General features: G+C 36.8%; 1 protein-coding gene across 1 annotated transcript in view; it reads left to right on the top strand.

The window, feature by feature from the left end:
- LOC115222333 (PC3-like endoprotease variant B) overlaps window positions 1–21,352 on the top strand; it is a 157,731-nt gene that overhangs the window by 81,505 nt on the left and 54,874 nt on the right. The window contains exons 5-7 of the mRNA XM_036511112.1: window positions 4,563–4,709; window positions 9,536–9,615; window positions 17,916–18,004. Of these exons, the coding sequence (XP_036367005.1) occupies window positions 4,563–4,709; window positions 9,536–9,615; window positions 17,916–18,004 (316 nt within the window). The remainder of the gene's footprint in view (window positions 1–4,562; window positions 4,710–9,535; window positions 9,616–17,915; window positions 18,005–21,352) is intronic.

Genomic DNA, 21,352 nt, shown 5'->3' with positions numbered 1-21,352 from the left:
CCATACAGACATCACTATTACTTCCCTTATATCCGTTACTGCGCAGCCTGCTGAAAACGGTAATTAATGAAAAGAAAGAAAGGACATCCGTATCTAGATTCACTTTTCTGGTTGATTTCAGACACTTTAATGGAATGTTTGACGTCAAAGCGGAAGCAGACACTACGACGATATCCTATTTGAGTCTACAATTTATTATTTTTTCAAAATTAATTTTGGCTATCTTATTGATCAATAGTAGTAGTAGTAGTAGTAGTAGCATGGGGGTATCCGCTGTAACTGCGCGTTGCTGCATCCTCCATTTGTTGGTGATTCCTTCCTCCTGGCGGAAAGCACCTTTGCACTACTCACGTGACAAGTTTGGGTAGACGTTGCGGATGAGGGTTTTATGAGGTCGGAATGTAAATTCTATCTCAACCTCCTTTAGTTACCTTTTACGAAACACAGAGGAAACATTGGGTTTATCCTTTGAGTAGCCGATCCCTAATTACATTTCTAGCAGGCAGTTATATGTAGTGCCTCATGATCTTGAGGTTGCTTTATATTTTGGAATGGATTTTAATAACTTTTGACAATATTCTTCTTGTTGAAGATTACGTAATATATTTAGTGTATATGAATTAACAATATACATACATACGCACGCACACACACACACACACACCACACACACACACACACGCACTCATATATAGTTCAAATTTACACAAAATAAAAAGACGAAGACAGGTACGGGAACAACAAGCAAGTGTATTAGTTTGACGCTCGAGAAAGTGAGAAAGTCTTTGATGTTTCGAGCCTACGCTCTTGGGCAGAAAGGATTGAGAGGGAAAAAATGGAGAGAGAACGAAAAAAAAACCGTGAGAGAAAACAATGTGTGTTTGTGTGTGTGTGTGTGTATATATATATATAATATATATATATATATAAACAGTAAAGGGTATGGAGACTTGTACATCCACAAAATTTAGTTTATAGTTATATACAGCATTTTATAATGACCTACACGAGTTTCCGCTGCAGCGACTACTCACTGTTGCAAATTCAACTTTGCAATATTGTCGGCGCAGCTTCATCGTCGTGGTTAGCCGTTAACTTGAACTTAACTGAGAGCTAATACGGTATCCACCTAGAAAATATGTCCCTCTGAACTCATATATATATATATATATATATATAAGCTAATACTAATCTTGTTTAAAAACATTTAGGTGTTAAGACACGTTGTAGAAAATACTTGGGCTAAATAGTTGAAAGTCCATAATTCCGACATTATTTGTTGCTTTGGCTGTTATTTCTAGCGGGTAGAATTATTACGCGAAGACTCTAACACTAATGTAGCTAAAGGGATGGGACCGATCCTCCTTGGTCAACTTTAGCAAGGTAACTCTTTATATATCTATTATATCATTTTTCTCGTGGTGTTGTGCTGACCTCCAGGACTGTCCCAGCCAGCAGAAATTCTGACTACACTGCTTGGTTCCAAAGATAAGCGCAAAAATCTCGGAGACTTCAGAGTCTATCAGCAAGAGTCAATTCAGTCGGATGCAAAAGACGAATTATATTAATGTAATGTGAAGAGAAAATATGCCGTATTTGCCGGCGAATCAGATAGACCCCTATTTTACAAGTTAATTTTGTGAGAAAAAACTCAAAAAACAAATTTATTATATTTCATCTAACTTATTGAAAAATATTTTAAAGTGATTTTGTAAGGGAAACTGTAGGATTCTGTACAATGTAGTGATAATAGAATGGAATAAGTATGATATATAAACTACATTATAAAAAATTCTGGGTCATCAATTAGAATTAAAGGGGGATCAGCTAAGAAGCGTTTAGAAAATTGGTCAACTCATTTTAAAAACCTTCTTGGGAAGAATGCCAAAATCCCTGATAACCCCACTCTTCCAAGTGTGCCTATATCAGACACGCTGGACATCAACACCTCCCCTTTTACCATATTTGAACTAACAGCAGCCACCAAGCAACTAAAAGCCTCGAAAGCATTTGGTCCCGACAACATCCCAGCTATAATTTGGAAGGATGATAGATTTCACACACTTTTGCTCAACCTTTGCAACCACACACTTTCCACCTTTGTCGCTCCAAAGATTTGGCACCAATCTCAAATCATCCCAATACCCAAAAAAGGCGATTTATCCCTCGTCACCAACTAAAGGGATATATCTCTAATGTCAATTGCTGCAAAACTGTACAACAAACTGATTCTAAATCGTCTTGTCCTTTTTGTTGAACCTTTGCTCCGAAAGAACCAAAATGGATTCAGACATGGGCGCTCAACGCTAAGCCTGATACTATGCCTACGCAGACTTATTGAAGAATCAAAAGCATTTAGTCGCGATCTTGCAATGGTATATGTAGACTTTTCTAAAGCGTTCGACTCTGTAGATAGGTACAAGATGTTTGAAATCCTTAAGCTCTATGGGATACCAGACAAAATCATTTCTGCCATCAAGGTCCTCTACACAGATACGTCTTCAACCATCTTAACCCCTGACGTAGAAACATCATCTTTCTCAATCAAAGGCGGAATACTGCAGGGAGACACACTCGCCCCATTTCTTTTCATCATTGTCGTTGACTATGTGCTACGTATGTCAGTTGATACCATCTCTGGCAAGGGTTTTGAAATAAAACCAAGAAGAAGTTCCAGACACCCAGCTGAATACTTGACAGACACTGACTTTGCTGACGACATCGCTCTTATCAGTGATTCTCTCTCCAATACCCAGTCTCTTTTACAATCTCTCTAACAAGCCTCAAATTGTGTAGGTCTTTACCTCAATGAGGCCAAGACTGAATATATAAACAAGTGCCTGTCCAACAGTGATTGCATCATCCATACTCTCAACAATGCGCCCTTAAATATGGTTTCTGATTACAAATATATTGGGTCATAAATATCATCATCTGGAAAAGACTTTCTAACTAGAAAGGGTATGGCCTGGTCAGCCTGTAATGACATTCATAAGATCTGGTCATCAAATCTAAGTAGAGACTTCAAACTTGAAATCTTCAAAGCTACAGTCGAACCAATTCTACTATATGGCTCAGAAACCTGGACGTTATCAAACAAGCTTGAGAGGCGGTTGGATGGAACCTACACTCGCCTCCTTATGAGAGCTCAAAATCTCTCGTGGAGGCGCCATCCAGCCAAAATGGAAATATATGGGAAACTACCACCTGTGTCATCTCTTGTGAAAGGTAGGAGAGTCCAGTTTGCTGGACATTGTTGTAGAGCTGAAAAAGAGGTAATTTCTACTCTTCTCCTCTGGAAGCCATCTACTCGCAATACCAGAGGGCGCACACTCTCCTACCCTGATGTAATCTCCAGGGATACAGGCATCAAGCAACAGGACCTCCGTAATGCCATGATGGACCGTGAAGTCTGGCGTAGCATGGTAAATTCCATTGTCTCGACCACGGCCGAACAATGATGATGAATGACATTATACGAGTACCGTTATTCAGTTATATCTTCGTTCAGATGAACGGTATAGCTGTTTATATTTTGGTCAAGAGAATTTTCACACAGGATATAAAATTTGTATTTTTCGTTATTGTGTTTCGTGTTATATTGCCTTTGGCTGCCAGATTTGTTATCACTAACTCATTGCAAATGGATGATTGCTTAACATTCCTTTCATATTTCCAGGAGAGTTTTCATTTAGATCAGTGGTTCCCAAACATTTTCAATGGACCCCTTTGATTTCTATTTTACTTGGGTGGGCCCTTGTAACCATTCGATGTTTTAAAACATTTTACATTTTTATAATTAAATGTTATTAGGAATTGTATAGAAAATTGTTAAAATATTTTGTGCATTGTAGAAGTTTAACCAATTTATTGAACATTAATTTTAACAGCAAAATCTTATGTGGCCCTCCAAGGGTCATATTAACCCAGGTTGAGCACCACTGATTTAGGTAGTTTTAAAAACGTCTCTTAATGGTAACAAAATCATTAAATAATGTAAGATACACACCAGGTGTGGGTTATGTATGCTGGGGAAGATGGTTCAACGAGATGATGTGACTACCAACGTATCGAAAGTAGTTTGTGCTAAATTTTTTTCAGTATCTTATTATTAGTAGCGATTACTGTGCGTAACGTACTTACGCTTACCCAGTTCTCTAGCTTATAACACTCGATATCTCATATATAGTACGGCTGCATAAGATGTAGGGCGATTTTTTGTACATTAAAAAATTTTAAAAAGCGCGTCGTATACTCCAACAAATTAACTTTTCAGATGGGTCTCTTCCATACCTCTTCAGAGATCTTTCCGATTGACCCGGGACTCAATTTTCTTGAAAGTTTCAGTACACATGTAGCTCTGAGTGCCAATTACAAAAGCCAACGACTTTTTTTAATTTCTGAAAATTAATAATGTAAAAAATTACGAACCATTATAGATTAAAAGTTTTGCAATAATATGGATTTTTCTCTGCGCGTCTAATGGAAAAGATCCTATTTTAGTGGAGGTGTCTATATTTTATATTGGGTGGATATAATTTACAATATTTTTTTAATTTTAGAATAATGCTGGTGAAATCAGAGAGGACTCTCCTCTTAATTTAAATGTGATCCCTCTGTGGGAGAAGAATATAACTGGAAGAGGAATTCGTATTTGTGTTCTTGATGATGGTTTAGACTATACACACCCAGATATTGCCAGAAACTACGTGAGTATTATTCAACTTTCAACTAATTTATTTATTATATCTTATTTATTGCAAAATTTTTACTTGATTGTGTGCAGGTTAGTGAGGAGTACACCCTGTATTGCTATTTAGTATCATTTATGAGGCAGCACGTTTGAATCTGGTCAAGCGGGTTAAATATTTCAACCTTCAGTTATCATTTAAAATTGTGGTGAATGGAAATATATTTCTTCGGCCAGTATATCTAGAAAAGTAAGGTAGTGTGCTAGCAGAATCGTCAGCACGCCGAGTGTGATGCTTCGTGGTTTTTCGTCTGTGTAAGTTGAATTTTTACGTTGCCGTATGGTTCAAGATTGTATTTGTTTTGTGTAATTGTTTTGGATTTTTGCTGTTCGCAGCGGTGGTGTTTTTTAAGAAATGGCAAGGAGGAACATGTATTCTGACCTCAGTGAGTCGGATCTATCGACTTCGGAAGAAGAACTAGTGAGGGCGGTCAACAGACTGGATATGGAGTTAGAAGGAAGACGGACTTTCGCAGGAGCAATGAAACCAACAAGAGGTTAACTTTCTAAGTTACCGGATGGCCAAAAATGGGTGAAGAAGGTAGGCGGTGACGTGGAATTGTCTCTGCCAAGGAAAACGATGAAGAGGTTTGAAAGAAAAACTATAACATATAAAGTGTTTGCGACAGGAAAAAGAAAGATAGATTCAGTCGGAATGGAAACCGCGGAGGAGGCATTATGGTCAACAGCGGAGAAGGTAATATTCCTGACAAGAGGAAATAAGTATGGTACTGTCGTTGTGCAGTTCGAGTCGGAGGAAGTCGCTAGGAGGATGGCTGCAAGGACTATCAAAACAGAAAAAGTATTCCTTCTGCCCTCGTATCTGGGAAGGAAGACGTCCATGATCAGGGTGGAAGGGATCCCGCCCGACATAAAAGCTGAATGGGTAGTGGGAGCCATCCTCATTGACAATGAGGATAAGGTAGATATACTTCAGGCCACGATTACGGATGAAGGCAACTGGAAGGGAGGAGTATTAGAGATGAGCGTCCAAGCGGAAACTGAAGTCCTGGAAAGCTTAACAGAAGTAATCACGATGGGAGACATAAGTCTATGAGTATAGGTGGAGGGCAGAGCTCCTCGATGTCTTAAATGTGGCATTTAATGTCACATAAGAGCTAACTGCCCACCACCAGCGAAGGAACCAACGAAGGAACCTGTAAAAGTGGTAGAAGATACCCGGGAGCCGCAAGAGGAACAGAGAGAGGCAGAAGACGAAAAGATGGAAGATCAAGCAAAATGGGAAACCAATGGTAAAAGGAAGAAGAGAAAAAGAAAGAAGGCAAGTTATAATGAACCCCAACCCACCCCAGCACCACCCACACCCTCTTCGTCCCATCCTTCCCCTGCAGACACAAAACCTACCCACTCCCCGCCAATAAGAAAACAAAAAAGCAGACAAACAGCACAACTTACAAAATTCCCCTCCGTTAGACAAGGAAGACGAGGACCTGTTGGAAATATTGAGGGACTGGGGTGAAGTTGAATTGCCGGATAGTTGGGATGAGGAGGAGTGTATGGGGGTGCTATTAACGGGAAAACAAGTGAAAGAACTCGAAAATGAACTGAACAATGTTTTTCTATTAATAAGAAAGGAAATAGACCCGGACAAGAAAAAAGAACTTGAAAAACAGTATGGGGTGAAAATAAGGGACTAAGTATTTTTCGAAAGACTATAAGAGGAGGACATAGGAAAAGAGGACAGGTAAGTTATGTTATCCGATGGGGCGGGTAACATCACTTTCATCTTTTATTTTCACCCTCTCATTTTTATCATGTTTTTTTTGCGCCTTATTTCCCCAGTGTGTTGTTTGTTTCTTATCTTTGTAATCCCGTTCTAGGTAATAAAGAAATTAGAATCGTTTGCCCGCCGAACAGAACGCTTAGCGGCATTTTGTCTCTCACTACGTTCTGAGTTCAAATTCCACCTAGGTCGACTTTGCTTTCCATCCTTTCCGGGTCCATAAAATATGTACCAGATGAGCACTGCGGTCGATGTCATCAACTTATCCCCTCCCACGAACTTGCTGCCTTTGTATCAAAATTTGAAATCAATATATAAAAAAAAAAGTTAAATATAAGACAAATTATAAGTGTCTAGTCTAGTGTTTCTCAGCCAGGCGGTCTTCTCCTTCTACTAGAAGGGATTTTTTATCCGACTGGTGGAATGTTGATTGGGAGTAGAATTGAAAACAATTTTATTTTATAGAAAATATCCTAACTTGTGTATTAGGATATGTTTCCATATTTGGTGGTGTACAATTGACAATGTTCGTTATAGTCTTCTAAGTTATAGAAACAAAATATAGAGAAATAAACAAATTTAATTCAATTTCAGTTCGCGCAATTGTAAATACAAAAGGTTTTATACTCCATAGTGATGGAGTATATAATTCTGCCAAAGTAAAGAATAACTTTTAATTCATTTATTAATATTTAATTCGATGACAGTGTGAAATAAATTAAAACATGTTTTTCTCACTTGTGGGATGGATTAAACTGATGTCTATAGATATAAAGTGTAACTTAATATAAAACATTGATTTTAGAAATCCCATTCAAACACTTATCACAGAATAGAATTTTAGTGACTGTTAAAAAAAAAAAACCTTGCATTTATTTGAAAATTAGACTTTTGGCACTCTTAATATGTTATGGGATAACTGATTTCAATTATGTTTATGCTACTCATTAAACTTTATTGGAAATATCTTCGAGAGGAAATAGTTATGAAATGTGAGGAAAGAAAATGTTTAACTCGTCTGTGACTCAAGATTTGGTGTGTCTCCCACACACTTCCTTGACGTCAACGATTTACGTCCTTTTATCAATGCTGTTACTTCCAGTCACACACCTACACACACATATGCAAACATACATATAAACACGTACATCTATGCAGATTATATTACTCCATATTGTTTGATAACCTTTTGCACATAGGGTGTTATCTATACGTAACCTAGAAGCAATATGTATGCATGTACTCCTAGCATGAACACAAACCTTAAAATATATACTCCGGTGGAGACATAACTAAGTCTCCTTCAACAGCACAAAAAACACACAACTATTGCACACATCAAGTAAACATGCAACTCAAAACTAAAAACCTTCGCAGTTTAGTAACGCTAATCCTAACAAATTTGACTTCATATCAACGTATTTACAACAATAAAAACTGCACCTTCAATGTTTTGCTTTTCTCTTCAGCACCAGAAACTATTTCAGCTATGAAAAGCTTCTATACATGGCACAAATTACTTTGTAGAACTTATTTATCTGGGATGAGGCACTACTGCACTCGCATATATTCTACACATTCATCTTGCCAAACAATGTATTACAAACTGATGCTAACATACTAATAAACTGAAATGTGTTCTTTATCTGTTACTTCAACTGTTCTTGTTCTGCTGGAGAATAATTATTTCCAAAAAGTTGAGAAACTTTCTTTCTATAATCTTTTACCACAAATGTTATACTAAGATGTACAACAGCAGTGTTAAGTGCAGAGCATTAACTCTTGTATCTCAAGCAAGTCCGCCTCGCTCAGCTTCGAGTATTCAAAAGCAGACAGAACAGTAGAAAAGAAAAGCGACATGCCACAACTTTCACACTACACTCCATATCACAAACCGCTACAAGTTGACGTGTACAGTATAGTCGTTAACTTGGTGGAAGCAAGGAATACCTGATCTGTGAGTTGTAGCTATTTATTTGAACATTTGTTTCCGTTCTATAAAAAATGCGTGATTAGGACTGACTTAGAGCCATACAATAGCAACAAATTTCAAAGTTGCTATATATGAGTTTCACATATTCGGATAATCTCCCTGACGACCTCATATTCTTATAACTTTGTCAAACCTGCATCCCAAATACTAGTCTTCCTCTTGGAAGCAAGTAAATAGCAGTTCATCGCTGCTAAATTGCTGAAAACATCAAGTGTGATAAACATGGACATGACATACTTTTCACACATCCAAAAGTTCCCGACTGATTCTGATTCACTCAACAATACACTACAGCTACTAGCAAACACGCACTGTCTCCCTCTCTCATTTTATCGATTCCAATGAAGATAAAAGAGAAACTCAAGTTAAGATTTGAACTCCGAATGTAAAAGTACGAAAGAAAATACCACATGACATTTTGTTTGAAGACCTAGTGATTCTATACTGATAATTACAGATAACTTTTACTTACTATTTTGTAGAAAAAAAAAATTTCTATTGAGAAGGTATTCTGTAAATTCTGTTGATTTATTATTTTCTCCTTTTCTACCTCCCAACTCTTATATAACTACAATTTTCAAATTCTGCAATTCTGGTAACATGTTTCGGTTTGATTTTGATTTTTCTCATTGGTTTCAGACATTAAACTGAGGCCATAATGGGGCCCTGCTTTCAAGGGTTGGGTCAATCGTTTCGATCCCAGTCTTTATTGGAGTCTGACACATATTTTGTCAATCTCTATTTATCGAACCTTAGGTTAAGTTAAATATAATAAGCTTACAATATCAGTTTTTAACAAGTGTAAACTAAAATACGGACATACGAAGACAGCGGACTTCTGTGCTATTTCCGTCAATACAATTACACCTCAAATGGTAAACCTGAAGTGGAAGATACTTGAGCATGGTGCTGCACAGTGAGATCGAATCTGGAACAATGTGGTTGGGAAGCGAACGCCATAATCAAACAATTACGCATGCGCTTAATATTTGAAATAATATTTAACTTCTCTGATTAATTCTTTTCTCTCTCTCTCTTCCCATTCAAGGATGCTGAAGCCAGTACGAACTTAAATGGTAACTTTGGGGACTCAGATCCCATGCCTGATAATACAAACCCTAGAAATAGGTAAGAATATCACAACTTACGATCGTCATATACGAAATATGGTTTCTTATTTTGTCACAAATTATTATTTTACAAGAAAAAGTGCAATAATAGCATCAACTTTGTTTTATCACTGGTATTTCATCAGCTTTGAAGGAATAAGCGGTAAGAGGATTTGCTGGTGTTTAACACGATATAAAGGGGCGTAATTAAGTATTACAAGACATTTAGTTCGGCACTTTACTGTTTCTGTATATATTTGAAACAGGTTTTTCAGTAGTCACTTGACTTTCTAGAATTAATAGCCAAATCTCAACTGTTTGAAAATCTATTATATAACATCCGTTCTGTCTGTCTGTGTGTGTGTGTCTTTTAGGATCTCGAGCATCCTCCATCCGATTGCGCTCAAATTTGATATGTAGATACCGACGGGGTCAGGGCGTATATTAGTCTTGAAAAAATTGCAAAAATCGATTCCAGGTGAGAATGCTATCGATAAAGCCGTGGCAAGTACATCAGCTGTTTCGATCGATATTACGCGTACGCGAGAAAAATGCACGTGCAGTTTGCGCAAAAAAGCCGGCCTGTTTGGTGTCTCAAATTTAGGTTAAATCAGTGTTTCTGAAAGGGGAGGCCTATGAGACGGTCGGACAAGTTGTTTTGACAAAATTTAGTTTAAATGTTTGACAACTCAGCACCATCCATTGGACGAGGAGGGGGGGGGGGGTTTGTTCGTAAAATATAAAAGAAGAAAAAAGGCTTTTGATAATGTAATCCTATACACATATCTCAAAATATGACGGAATGGCCATGTCTGTGAGACTTTTGGTAATAGGAATGCTTGTTTAATATCCACTTGGAGCTAAACAACAACAATAACAAGTGTGTGCACGTGTAATTTTTTGTTTTAATCACCAAATCGGAGAAATTAACAAGGATAATGATAAACTATAAAAACAATCTAGAAAGGAACCTGTTTCTAGAACAAATTATATTTAAAATAACAAAGGCTAATTATAAAATTCTAAAACAATGGTACCTTTTGCTAAATTTCAGATGACATTCTTTGCAATAGAATTCTTGTCAGAAGGAAGAAATAAAAAAAATTATAGCAAGTTATTTTCGTATTTTTAAGAATCTCCGTTTTATGCAGAACAACTCTAAATGGAAAGAAGAAAATATATTTTACAGTTTGTAAGAACTTTAAAAGAAAATGAAAACCACATTAAATTTTCCAGCAGGGATTTGTTAAAGAAAATGTAACAGATGGTTTGTGTCAGTCATATATGCTATGGGAGTAGAAAATGTTTGGGCAGAAATTTAATATGTAAAACTTTAAAACAAAAAGAAGAAAAACTATTGCAAACTATTTTTAAGATGGAAAAGTCTGTTATTTTACTTTATATATCTTAAAACAATACAACAATTGACTATCAAGAAGAAGCCATGAGATTATTTTCGTTTTTTACCCTCCTAAAATTCACAAAGCTGTAAATAGATACCATAGGGGTGTACAGCGCTTTGCTGCAACTGCGTAGGCACTGTATAACAGACGGTTGTTTTGTTAGCTTTTGGTGCAGGATTTATTGTCACTAATGGGCGATGACTGCGGTAGATTGTCATCCATCTTATCAAGTTAAAAGGAAAAAGAAAAATTTACATCAACCACTTGACTTCACAAAAATAACTATAAAACAGGCTACAAATGACTACATTATCTTAGATTAATATCGATAGATAAAATAAAGGTGTTTTAAAATCCATCTGTCTGTATTAATATGACAACCGCAAGTTGGCCAAGGATCGTATTCTCCAGAGCCAAAAACTTTTACCCGTTGTATTAAAGCAATCTTTCTCTTCACTCTGTCTCTCCGCCACTAAGTTCACCATCAACACATATTGTGCTATATATACCAGCCATATAGGTTGCCGCATTGTCTTTGCTTGTCGTGGTATTATTGAACCCCTTTCCGGTTATCTTGATAAATTATTATCACCCTGCTCTTACATATTAAGAACACTAACCATGCCTTTAAACTTAATTCTTTCTCTTGTCTCTTGAACCATTGCAACTCATATTTACCATGGATGTAAAAATCAATGTACGCTAGCATCGTCCGCAGATTTATTCCTTAAACATTTCTTTGACCTTCGCTTCTCATTAAAACCTAGGATCACCATTTTTTTCTCTGCTTAACTGAAGTTGTTTTTACCTTCAAATGTTTTTCCTTCTCTGACGAGTTCAGTCAACAAACTACTGCTGAGGTTATGGGTATTAGGACGAGCCCTCAGTTATGCCAATCGCTTTATAGGCCATATAAGGATATTATTCTACTTCATTAGGTTTACCATTGATTTCTATCAGTTATACGATACAGTCACCGTAATCGGCCTTACTGCACTCTCAGGGACGAACTCATTGCCCTCATTTCAACACTTTCCACCTATCTGGGGAATTTATACCTACCATCTCAAAACCTTCTGTTAACTTCCGAGCTATCTATGTTACTATCAATAGCGTTACGTTTCCATCTCTATTCATTGTAAACCTACTGACTCGCAGTCCCGCCAGACTGGAATTTGCCTCTTCTCACTCTATTCACACTAGAACTGCTATCTCATCCCATCCCCCACTAAAATCTGTGTACTATAAACACTTGGATTTTGGATTTTATTTTCAAATCCGACAAAATCAGTCATTTCTTATTCTGCCTCATTCTGCACTCCAGTGATTCCATGCTACTGACACAGTCTCCGCTCCTTCTACTCTTAACGAACACATTACAAGACAAAGTTCCTTTCTCGATAACCTTTCACTTGTCCACCTTGCCTTTCTAACGAACCAACCATCGCAATTTTCATTGCCAGTTCACAGAATCTCTAACTGCTTCTTTCCTACCCCCCCCCCTCTTTTGAAAAAGAGACAACTTTTGTGACTTTTCAGTAGCTTCATTCCCTCCGGTAATTCTATATACCACTGCTGCTTTTAAAATGTGTTCAAGCTTTTAAAATAACTTCCGGCTTCTTAAACAGTGGGAAATGGTTAAGATACATAAAAACAGGTGGCCTGAATGTGTGTATATTACGCAATGATTGCATAAATTCATGAAAAATATTGTAACTCTTTAAGATCTTAACTGTAAATTGTATTAAATTAAACTCTGCCAATCCAGTTTTCAGTGCGCCCCTGTCTTATAAATGCTAAACTCATCATATACCCACGCACGTACACACACACACGCACACACATACAAATGGTGAGTTTTTGTGTCCTCTCACTCTTTTCTACCCTCTCCTTTCCACCTCTTGTTACAGACTACATTTTGTCCATCTTCTCTCAGGACAATTTTTGTCTTTATAGTTCCCACCATCCCTTAGAGACTTCATTTTATTGATTCATTAGACTCTGTCCATTTCTTAAAAATCATATTCCAATGCTATCTGACCCTTTTCTCCTCCCACCTTGTTTATGTGTGTCTGTGTCATTACGTATGTCTCCTATTCGCCTATTTATACTTACCCCATCTCACTTGATCTGGTTCTCACAAACTCTATGATCCACCCTACACTTTTAGTTTTTACCCTCATACAGTTACCCTCACTCATTTATCTTTCCCCCACTTTTCGTTTCCCACATCAACCTCTCTGCATAATTACTATACACTACTTAATTCCCAAACCGCAACACTAACATTCTTCTCTGTTTGATGAAGAACAAGCGTCCAAAACGTTAGATTTCGCTTCTTTTTCACGGTCTAAAAACAGACACTGAAACTGATTCGAAGACTTAACGAGTCTGTTTTACTTTACTTTTTCAAATTGTTACTGATATCTAATGTTGGTTTCAACTTTAGGTACAAGACGAGCAAGTTTGGGGGAGCGGCTAAAGTCGATTACATCGACCTCAGTGTTTAAGTGGTACTTGTCTGTCGACGCTGAAAATATGAGAAGCAAAGTCGATCTCGGCGGAATTTGAACTCAGAACGTAAAGACGGACGAAATGCCGCTAAGCGTTTCTCCTGACGTGTTAACGATTCTGCCAAGCTCGCCGCCTTATACTTATATCTAATATTACTGCTATACGTAAGGCGGCGAGCTGGCAGAAACGTTAGCACGCCGGGCGAAATGCTTAGCGGTATTTCGTTTGCGTTACGTTGTGAGTTCAAATTCCGCCGAGGTCGACTTTGCCTTTCATCCTTTCGGGGTCGATAAATTAAGTACCAGTTACGCACTGGGATCGATATAATCGACTTAATACCTATGTCTGTCCTTGTTTGTCCCCTCTGTGTTTAGCCCCTTGTGGGTAATAAAGAAATAGGTATTTTATCTACCGTTACGTTCTGAGTTCAAATTCCGCCGAGGTCGACTTTGCCTTTCATCCTTTCGGGGTCGGTAAATTAAGCACCAGTTACACACTGGAGTCGATATAATCGACTTAATCCGTTTATCTGTCCTTATTTGTCCCTTCTGTGTTTCGCCCCTTGTGGGTAGTAAAGAAATAGGAAAGGCGGTGAGCTGGCAGAAACGTTAGTGCGCCGGACGAAATGCTTAGCGGTATTTCATCTGTCGCTACGTTCTGAGTTCATATTACGCCGAGGTCGACTTTGCCTTTCATCCTTTCGGGGTCGATAAATTAAGTAACAGTTACGCACTGGTGTCGATATAATCGACTTAATCCGTTTGTCTGTCCTTGTTTGTCCTCTCTGTGTTTAGCCCCTTGTGGATAGTAAAGAAATAGGTATTTCTTCCGAGTTTGTGGTCTGAGTTCAAATACTATCGGGATCGACTTTGCCTTTTATCCTTTCGGAATCGATAAAAAATAAGTACCAGTTGAGCACTGGGATTGATGTAATCGACTTAGCACCCCTACCTAAATTGCTGACCTTGTGCCAAAATTTGAAACCGATATAACTGCTATGGCTAGATACGGTCTAATTTTAACCAATCATTCATTATCTAATCAATCATCAGATACGCTTCTTAAAGAACCAGACATCTCTCACTACTTTAATGATGATAGATATTGCAAAGCTTAAGTATCGGCTGAAATAGTTTTACCCCTATCATATTGATATATAATTAATTTCGAGTGTTCGGTGAATCTAATATTCATATGAAACGTTTTAAAGTTAATATGAATCTGTGCATTGGTCATTTCAGCTAGTGTTCCTAAGTTCCAATCTCAACAGAACTCACTTGGCTCCTGAAAAATCGACTATTCTCTCTTCTGCAAATAATGGACTTGTTTAGTCAAAAGAAAATAATCAAGTGCGATAATCAATAGCTAACTGCTCTTCTATTTTTAATAAATACGAATTGATGGATTTTCTAAACCTGTTAATTATGTGTGCGGAGTGTGGCGTACCTTGTGACGTATGTTGTAAGCAATAGATAAATGGTTCGAGCCTCGTCTTTTATTGTTTTTCCTAGAGGGACAAGAGAGACCATGGATGCTGCACATCTTCCCTGACTAATTAATAAAAATGAGTAAATAAATGAGTAAGTAAAGTAGGAATAGAAACCAGATTCTAGGATTCGGTTTTGTCGGTAACTTTCATCACTCGATAGAGGTAAATACTTAAAGAATAGGTATTACAGTTAGGGGATATATTGAATCTTTTTTTTATCTCAAGCTAACCCTAAAATAGTTTTTTTATGGCATAAAGAAGTTTTGTAAAGGCGATGTTGTTTTTGGCTGAGGACTTTAAAATCGTAAAATTAAAATACATTCTTTTGACACGGACAAGTTGTGTGTGTGTTGGACGAATAGATTGAAATGGTTCATACTTCGTAATGGCATTTAATAAAAGTGAATTACTGCTCTAATTACGTTAAAATATCCTATACAGTGATTAACTTCAGTTCTATATTTAAGACATGAGAAATTATGTACACTATTTACATTTGACGGATATTTGTCCTCATCTTGTTTGTTAACACAACGTTTCGGCTGATATAACCTCCAGCCTTCATCAGGTGTCTTGGGGAAATTTCGAACCTGGGTTCTCATTCCTATATGGGGTGGGTGGGGTTAATGAAAGATGTGATGTGTATGTGTTAGGAATGAGAACTAAGGTTCGAAATTTCCCCCAAGACACCTGATGAAGGCTGGAGTGTATATCAGCCGAAACGTTGTGTTAACAACAAACAGGATGAGGACAAATATCTGTCAAATGTAAATAAAGCGATTAATTTGACCATAATTCTTAAACTAAAAAATGTATTGAGTTTTCTGATGGATTTTAACCACGTTTGAATGCAAGGCATGTGTAAACAGGTTGCTGCCATGTTAACTCTACGAGCAATCCAGGTGTTAGTGATAGGTTCAGTACAAAATCTTTTTAATAAATGATTTTCTGACAACTCCTAATCTATTTCTGGTTTCAGTTGTATTAAGATACATAAGTTTCCCATCTGTCGAGGTACGATAGCTTCGCTGTTAAGATAACGTGAAAGCTGTTAGCTTTCAGTTAACTCTACAAGACAGTGGTCTGAATTTAGCGACAGATCTCCTGCCTTAATGAGAAAGAAAACTATTACCTGAAGTTATCTTTCGTATTTGCCAGAAAAAAAGAGACAAAAATATTTGTCTTCGACTTATATTTTTTTCTTTTTTGCCGCGTATATTTTAACTTTTAATGCTTCATATATAAAATTGCTGACACAGGCATAATCGTAGTTTATCTGGAGTAAAGTACTTTGATCGGGACATCAATTCATGACCTCGATGTTTCTCCCTTGCGAATATATATAGAAAGATAAAAAGAAAATATTCGAGGGAATTACAGTTGAAAGTATAAGCATCACATGCGTGAGAGAGAGAGGGGGGAAAGGAAACTAAGGAAGTTCAACCTCATGATGAGAACTGACTGATATATCTTTATACGCTAGATATTATGCAATAGTTATATGGTATCATGAGTAAAACTCTTTTGAAGTGGTAGCTTCCTGCTTGGATTCTTTCCAACAGATGTTATTAAATAAAAAAAATAATAAAATATCCTTGAATTTCCGTCCTGAGACTTAAGCTTAGGGAACTACATTTCCGAATGCTAAAAAATATATTTTCCCTAATGAAATTTAAGAAATTAAATTAAGGTGGTTTAGTTTTTCTGATTTACTAGTATAGAAAGATGCGTGTAAGTGGTACATACAGTTGTATATGGGGTGGGTGGGACGAATGACAGATGTAATGTGTATGTGTTGTAATAAGAAGAATGCTTACAAGGGTTAAGAGACAGAAATGAAGGAGAGAAGAAAACAATGTTATATCCCCACCTCAAAACTTTTATTGCCGTTAATCCAGTTACGAAAAGCGTTTCGTAATTTAGAAGCATACTTAACTTCAAGTACTTATTTAGCTTTTAGGTCAAAATTCTGTGTACCCCGAACTGTTTTTCTAATAGAAGTTGCAGCTGTAGCTATTCAGCTACAGACACTCTCAGAGAGGTCATTGAAGCGGTATTTAGTCTGTCCCATTTGTTTTGAGCAATAACTTTTAGTTCTAGTTTCGAGGTTACACTATAGAATAATACGTGACTGTTACCAATTTAAACGCATCTCATCATCTGTTATATTTTCTCATACATCTGTTGTGTAAAACAGTCTACGCCCACAATGTTTCTACTATTTTCTTACCTTCCCATCTAGCATTTACAAAAACACAAAATTTCATAGACGTACGCAAATAGCTCAAAAGCACTCACCACCATTCTTATTATATCAAGGATAAAATTGTTCTTTATTACATCATAGAAAGTATGTCAACGTTGTTTGCAATCCTTTATAGTTAGCTAACATAACTAAACGTTTTACTGGATATATAACAAATCTCACTCAAAGGAGATACAAACAATTTGTTTTGAAGTTTCAAAGAAGTTGAAAAATAACCTAAAACGATCTTTTCTTCTGGAAGTAATAATTTCTGAAATCTGGTAACAAATTTTCCAATAGTCGACAGATGTCATCCCTTTTCACTGATCATAATTATACAAAAAGTTTCTACTGAAGTTTTGGCTTTTGTCTTCTGTGAATACCATATTCTCACATGTTAGCTGGAGGTTACGGAGCATAAAAAGAATGTTGTGATCTTTACGCATTACTTTAAAACATAAATTATATAAAAAGTCTGTCTGCAGTAAACTTACTACTCTATTCTGAAAAAATATCCTTTGTAAAACTATTGATTCCAAAATAATTTCATATATAAATTTAACCATTCTTCAATGTTTTCTTTTATAAAGTTATCCTTTCCAAAACAAATTCTTTATAGTGTTACCATATAAATATTGTAGAATTATTTCTGTGTGGTTCTTTTCTAGTCACGGTACCCACTGTGCAGGAGTAGTGGCAGCAGAAGCGAACAATAGTGTCTGTGGTGTTGGCGTAGCGTATGATGCCAAAATAGGGGGTAAGATATATTATCCTTTTTGTAAGTGTTTGTTCTGTTTTTATGTGTTTCTTCTATTCATTGTTCTTATCCACAAAAGTAAAGCGACAAGCTGGTAGAATCGTTACTGCACAAGACAAAACGTTTACCGGTATTACTTTCGGCTCTTTAAGTTCTGAGTTCAAATTCCGCCGAGGTCGTCGGCGTCTTTCATCCTTGCGGGATCGATAAAATAGTTGAACACTGGTACTCTGAACCAAAATTTGAAACAATTATTCAATAGCTTTGCTAACAAAGGCATGTAATGACGAAATTTAATGTGAAGATGCATCATAGAAGTGAGTGAATGAATAATATTACTTGACTGATTATTAATGTGGCCATTTATTATATATCAATTATTGTGACAATATTGAAGGTGATTATAATACAAATCGTTACAATATATGCAACTTCGTCGAGTTGTTTGTATATACGGTTTGTAGATCTCCATTCTGTAAGATAGTTATTTAGTTTCATCTCTGTTACTGCTAGAGAGAAAGACAGTATGCTGTTAGTAACGGTAAGAAGTTTGCTTTTTCTGGTCAATCTCTCAGTGCATTTGATAAAGACCATACGCTGAGAACTTGTTTGACAATGTGGAAAAATGTGGATTCAGTTTCGAGTCTTAGCTGAGGCATTCTGTAGCTGTTTGTTATATTACCCTCGTTTCAGATAATTTGTCGAAAACGAATTTTCGAAAATTGGAAAAATTGCAGGAATGTGCACTATGAAAATTGAAGAACGTTCGAAATTCTGAATACATAGTGTGATGTTATAGATTGATGTAGTGCCAGGCAAGCAATTTCGGGAAAGTTTCTGGCAAAAGTATACATGCAGTTGTTAGTACTTTGAAAGAAGTGCAGAGGCCAAGTGAGTCTAGTATTGTAGTTATATACAGTTGCAGTGGGTAAGCAAGGACGATAACGTGTAAGAGACATGCTGGCGCGTTGTGTATCTTGGAGTCTTACAGATGTAAGTTGTGCCTGGAAGCAAGGACGCAAAGAGCATGACCAAACATCCGACGTGCTTTTAGCCGAGAAAAGAGCTGAGTAGGCACAAATATTAAAGTGCACGTGTGTAACTGGGTGTAGGTATGCATGCATGTATGTATGAACGTTATAGTACAACTATAAAATAATCTGCGAAAAATCTGCAAACATCTAAGAGAAACTTGTATCGAAAAATGATGCAATAGGGGAAGAAAACAATGAGCGATATGAGTGCATGAAAAAATGAGCAAGTGCCAAAGATACGTGAAGAGAAAAACATGCATGTGAATTTCTTCGCAGAATTCGACTTCACGGCATTAAAGTTTAAGAAAATTGTGTTGTAGGCTTATATACATGTTAACATGTAAGCAAATAAAATTTTACAGGGCAGAAAGAATATTAAATAGCACAAAATAATGTAAACCAAGGAAAGCCATGTAGAATCACAAACTTGAAGGGAGGAGTGTCCTATGCAAGAAAAGAAACGGGTGCATGCAAGGAAAAGTGTTCGATAGTCTATAAAAGTTTATATGCACAATAATCCGTGAAGAATGCAGGTTTTGTACTTCTGTACTTTGGTGAAAATTGTGTGACTACCGAAAATGTAGCGCTTACAGGCTTCCATAGTTTCAGCAAATTCTGGAATACAATTTGGTTATTCAGTGGAGTGCATCGCAGTCAGTTGTCTTGATTTCATAGAAAGTTGTAGTCGTTCGAATCATGAGAATGGAAAATTTCGGTAATTTCCTACGAAGGCTGTAATTCTTTTAAGGCAGGACTATTTGTCAGAAAGTCGATGCTTATTGTCCAATACTTATTATTCAACACTCTACTGATGCAATCTACTTGATTCCCATTAAAAATATAAGTATGATAATTCTTTAAATTAATTTTCTATTTCCTTTAAATTCATCATTCAATAAATCTTATTCACAAATTTAATCCGCCATAGAACGTTAACTTAGAATTATACAAAGCGGCTACTTCGTTTCTCACATGTCAGTATTGGAATAATGATTAGAGATCATTAAAGGGATCTTTTGACTAATGGATATACAACTAACGGATGTTAAACTACTTAGTGTTGGTCTAACAATTGTTGGACTGTTGAACGCTTGATTATTGATTTCCATTGATTATTTATATTTTTGATTGATAGAATATATATCGTTGAACTAATGATTGATTTATGATCGTTGAACTAATGATTGATTTATGATCGTTGAACTAATGATTGATTTATGATTGTAGAGCTAGCGAGCTGGACTGTTGATTCGACTGATTATTTAAACTGGTGATTGTCAGAATGATAGTTATTATACTAATCCTATCCGAATCAAGGATCGTTAGGCTAATGACTGTTAGAGTCAGGATTATAGAAATGAAGATTTTTCGACTGTTGAGAGCGACATGATTATTGAAACAATGGTTGGACTGATGATTTTCGGGGTAGGAGTTGTTTAATCATTATTAAACTAATTATTGTTGGAATAATGAATTTTGTTTGATAATTTTCGGAGTGATAGTTGTTTTACTCATATTTGTTGAACATTGGTTGTGTAAAGGGGCCGTGAATGTATGTTCTAAGCCGGGTCACCAATTTGTAAGGAACCGTACGATGTGAGGTGAAGAGAATGGCTCTTTAGTACCACATCACACAGCTGTTACAATAAAAGAGAAAATTGATAGAACCATTTACTTGCCAGATGGAAAAAGAAGACAGCAACCGCGTAGAATGATTAAGAAAAGATTTATTGATATGTTAACATGTGTGTCTGTGTGTGCGTTATGTATATAGAATAATAGACAAGACGTCATGAGAACAAAATGTATGTATATGTGTATGCGTGTGTGTTAAGTACATATAAGGATGGCAATGAAGAAGACAGTGAAAGAGTCTATAGCCATCGAATTGAGAAGTAAGATCATAGACACAAGAAAGATGATGAATAACACCAGTTCGTAGTCAACGGTACTCGGTAGTTGAAATACTGTATCAAGAAGCCGCGACCGTGATGCTGAGCCGGTTACAGATATATGTCATACGTGAAGTCGTGACTGTGATGCTGCTGCCTGGGTCACTCGGTACAGGAGTTCATGCAGGTTGTATATTCGCTGTTGATCCATGGTAAAATGATTCACGAACAGTGAAATGTTGGAACCTGGGTGATTTGCTTGCTGAGCTGTGAACATAGAGAGATGATGTTGACGGTGTTAAGGACATGGTGGTGACGAAGTCAGAGGTTGCCGTAATGCTGTTGGACGAAGTTGGTGAGTCTCAACGTAGCTACTGTGGTGGTGTTTGGCTGGCGTTGTCGCGGGAACTGGCTGTGTCTTT

Source organism: Octopus sinensis, linkage group LG19, assembly GCF_006345805.1.
Source record: "Octopus sinensis linkage group LG19, ASM634580v1, whole genome shotgun sequence".
Taxonomy (NCBI): domain Eukaryota; kingdom Metazoa; phylum Mollusca; class Cephalopoda; order Octopoda; family Octopodidae; genus Octopus; species Octopus sinensis.
Note: the sequence above shows the minus strand (reverse complement) of the source record. Positions and strands in the feature narration are given on the sequence as shown.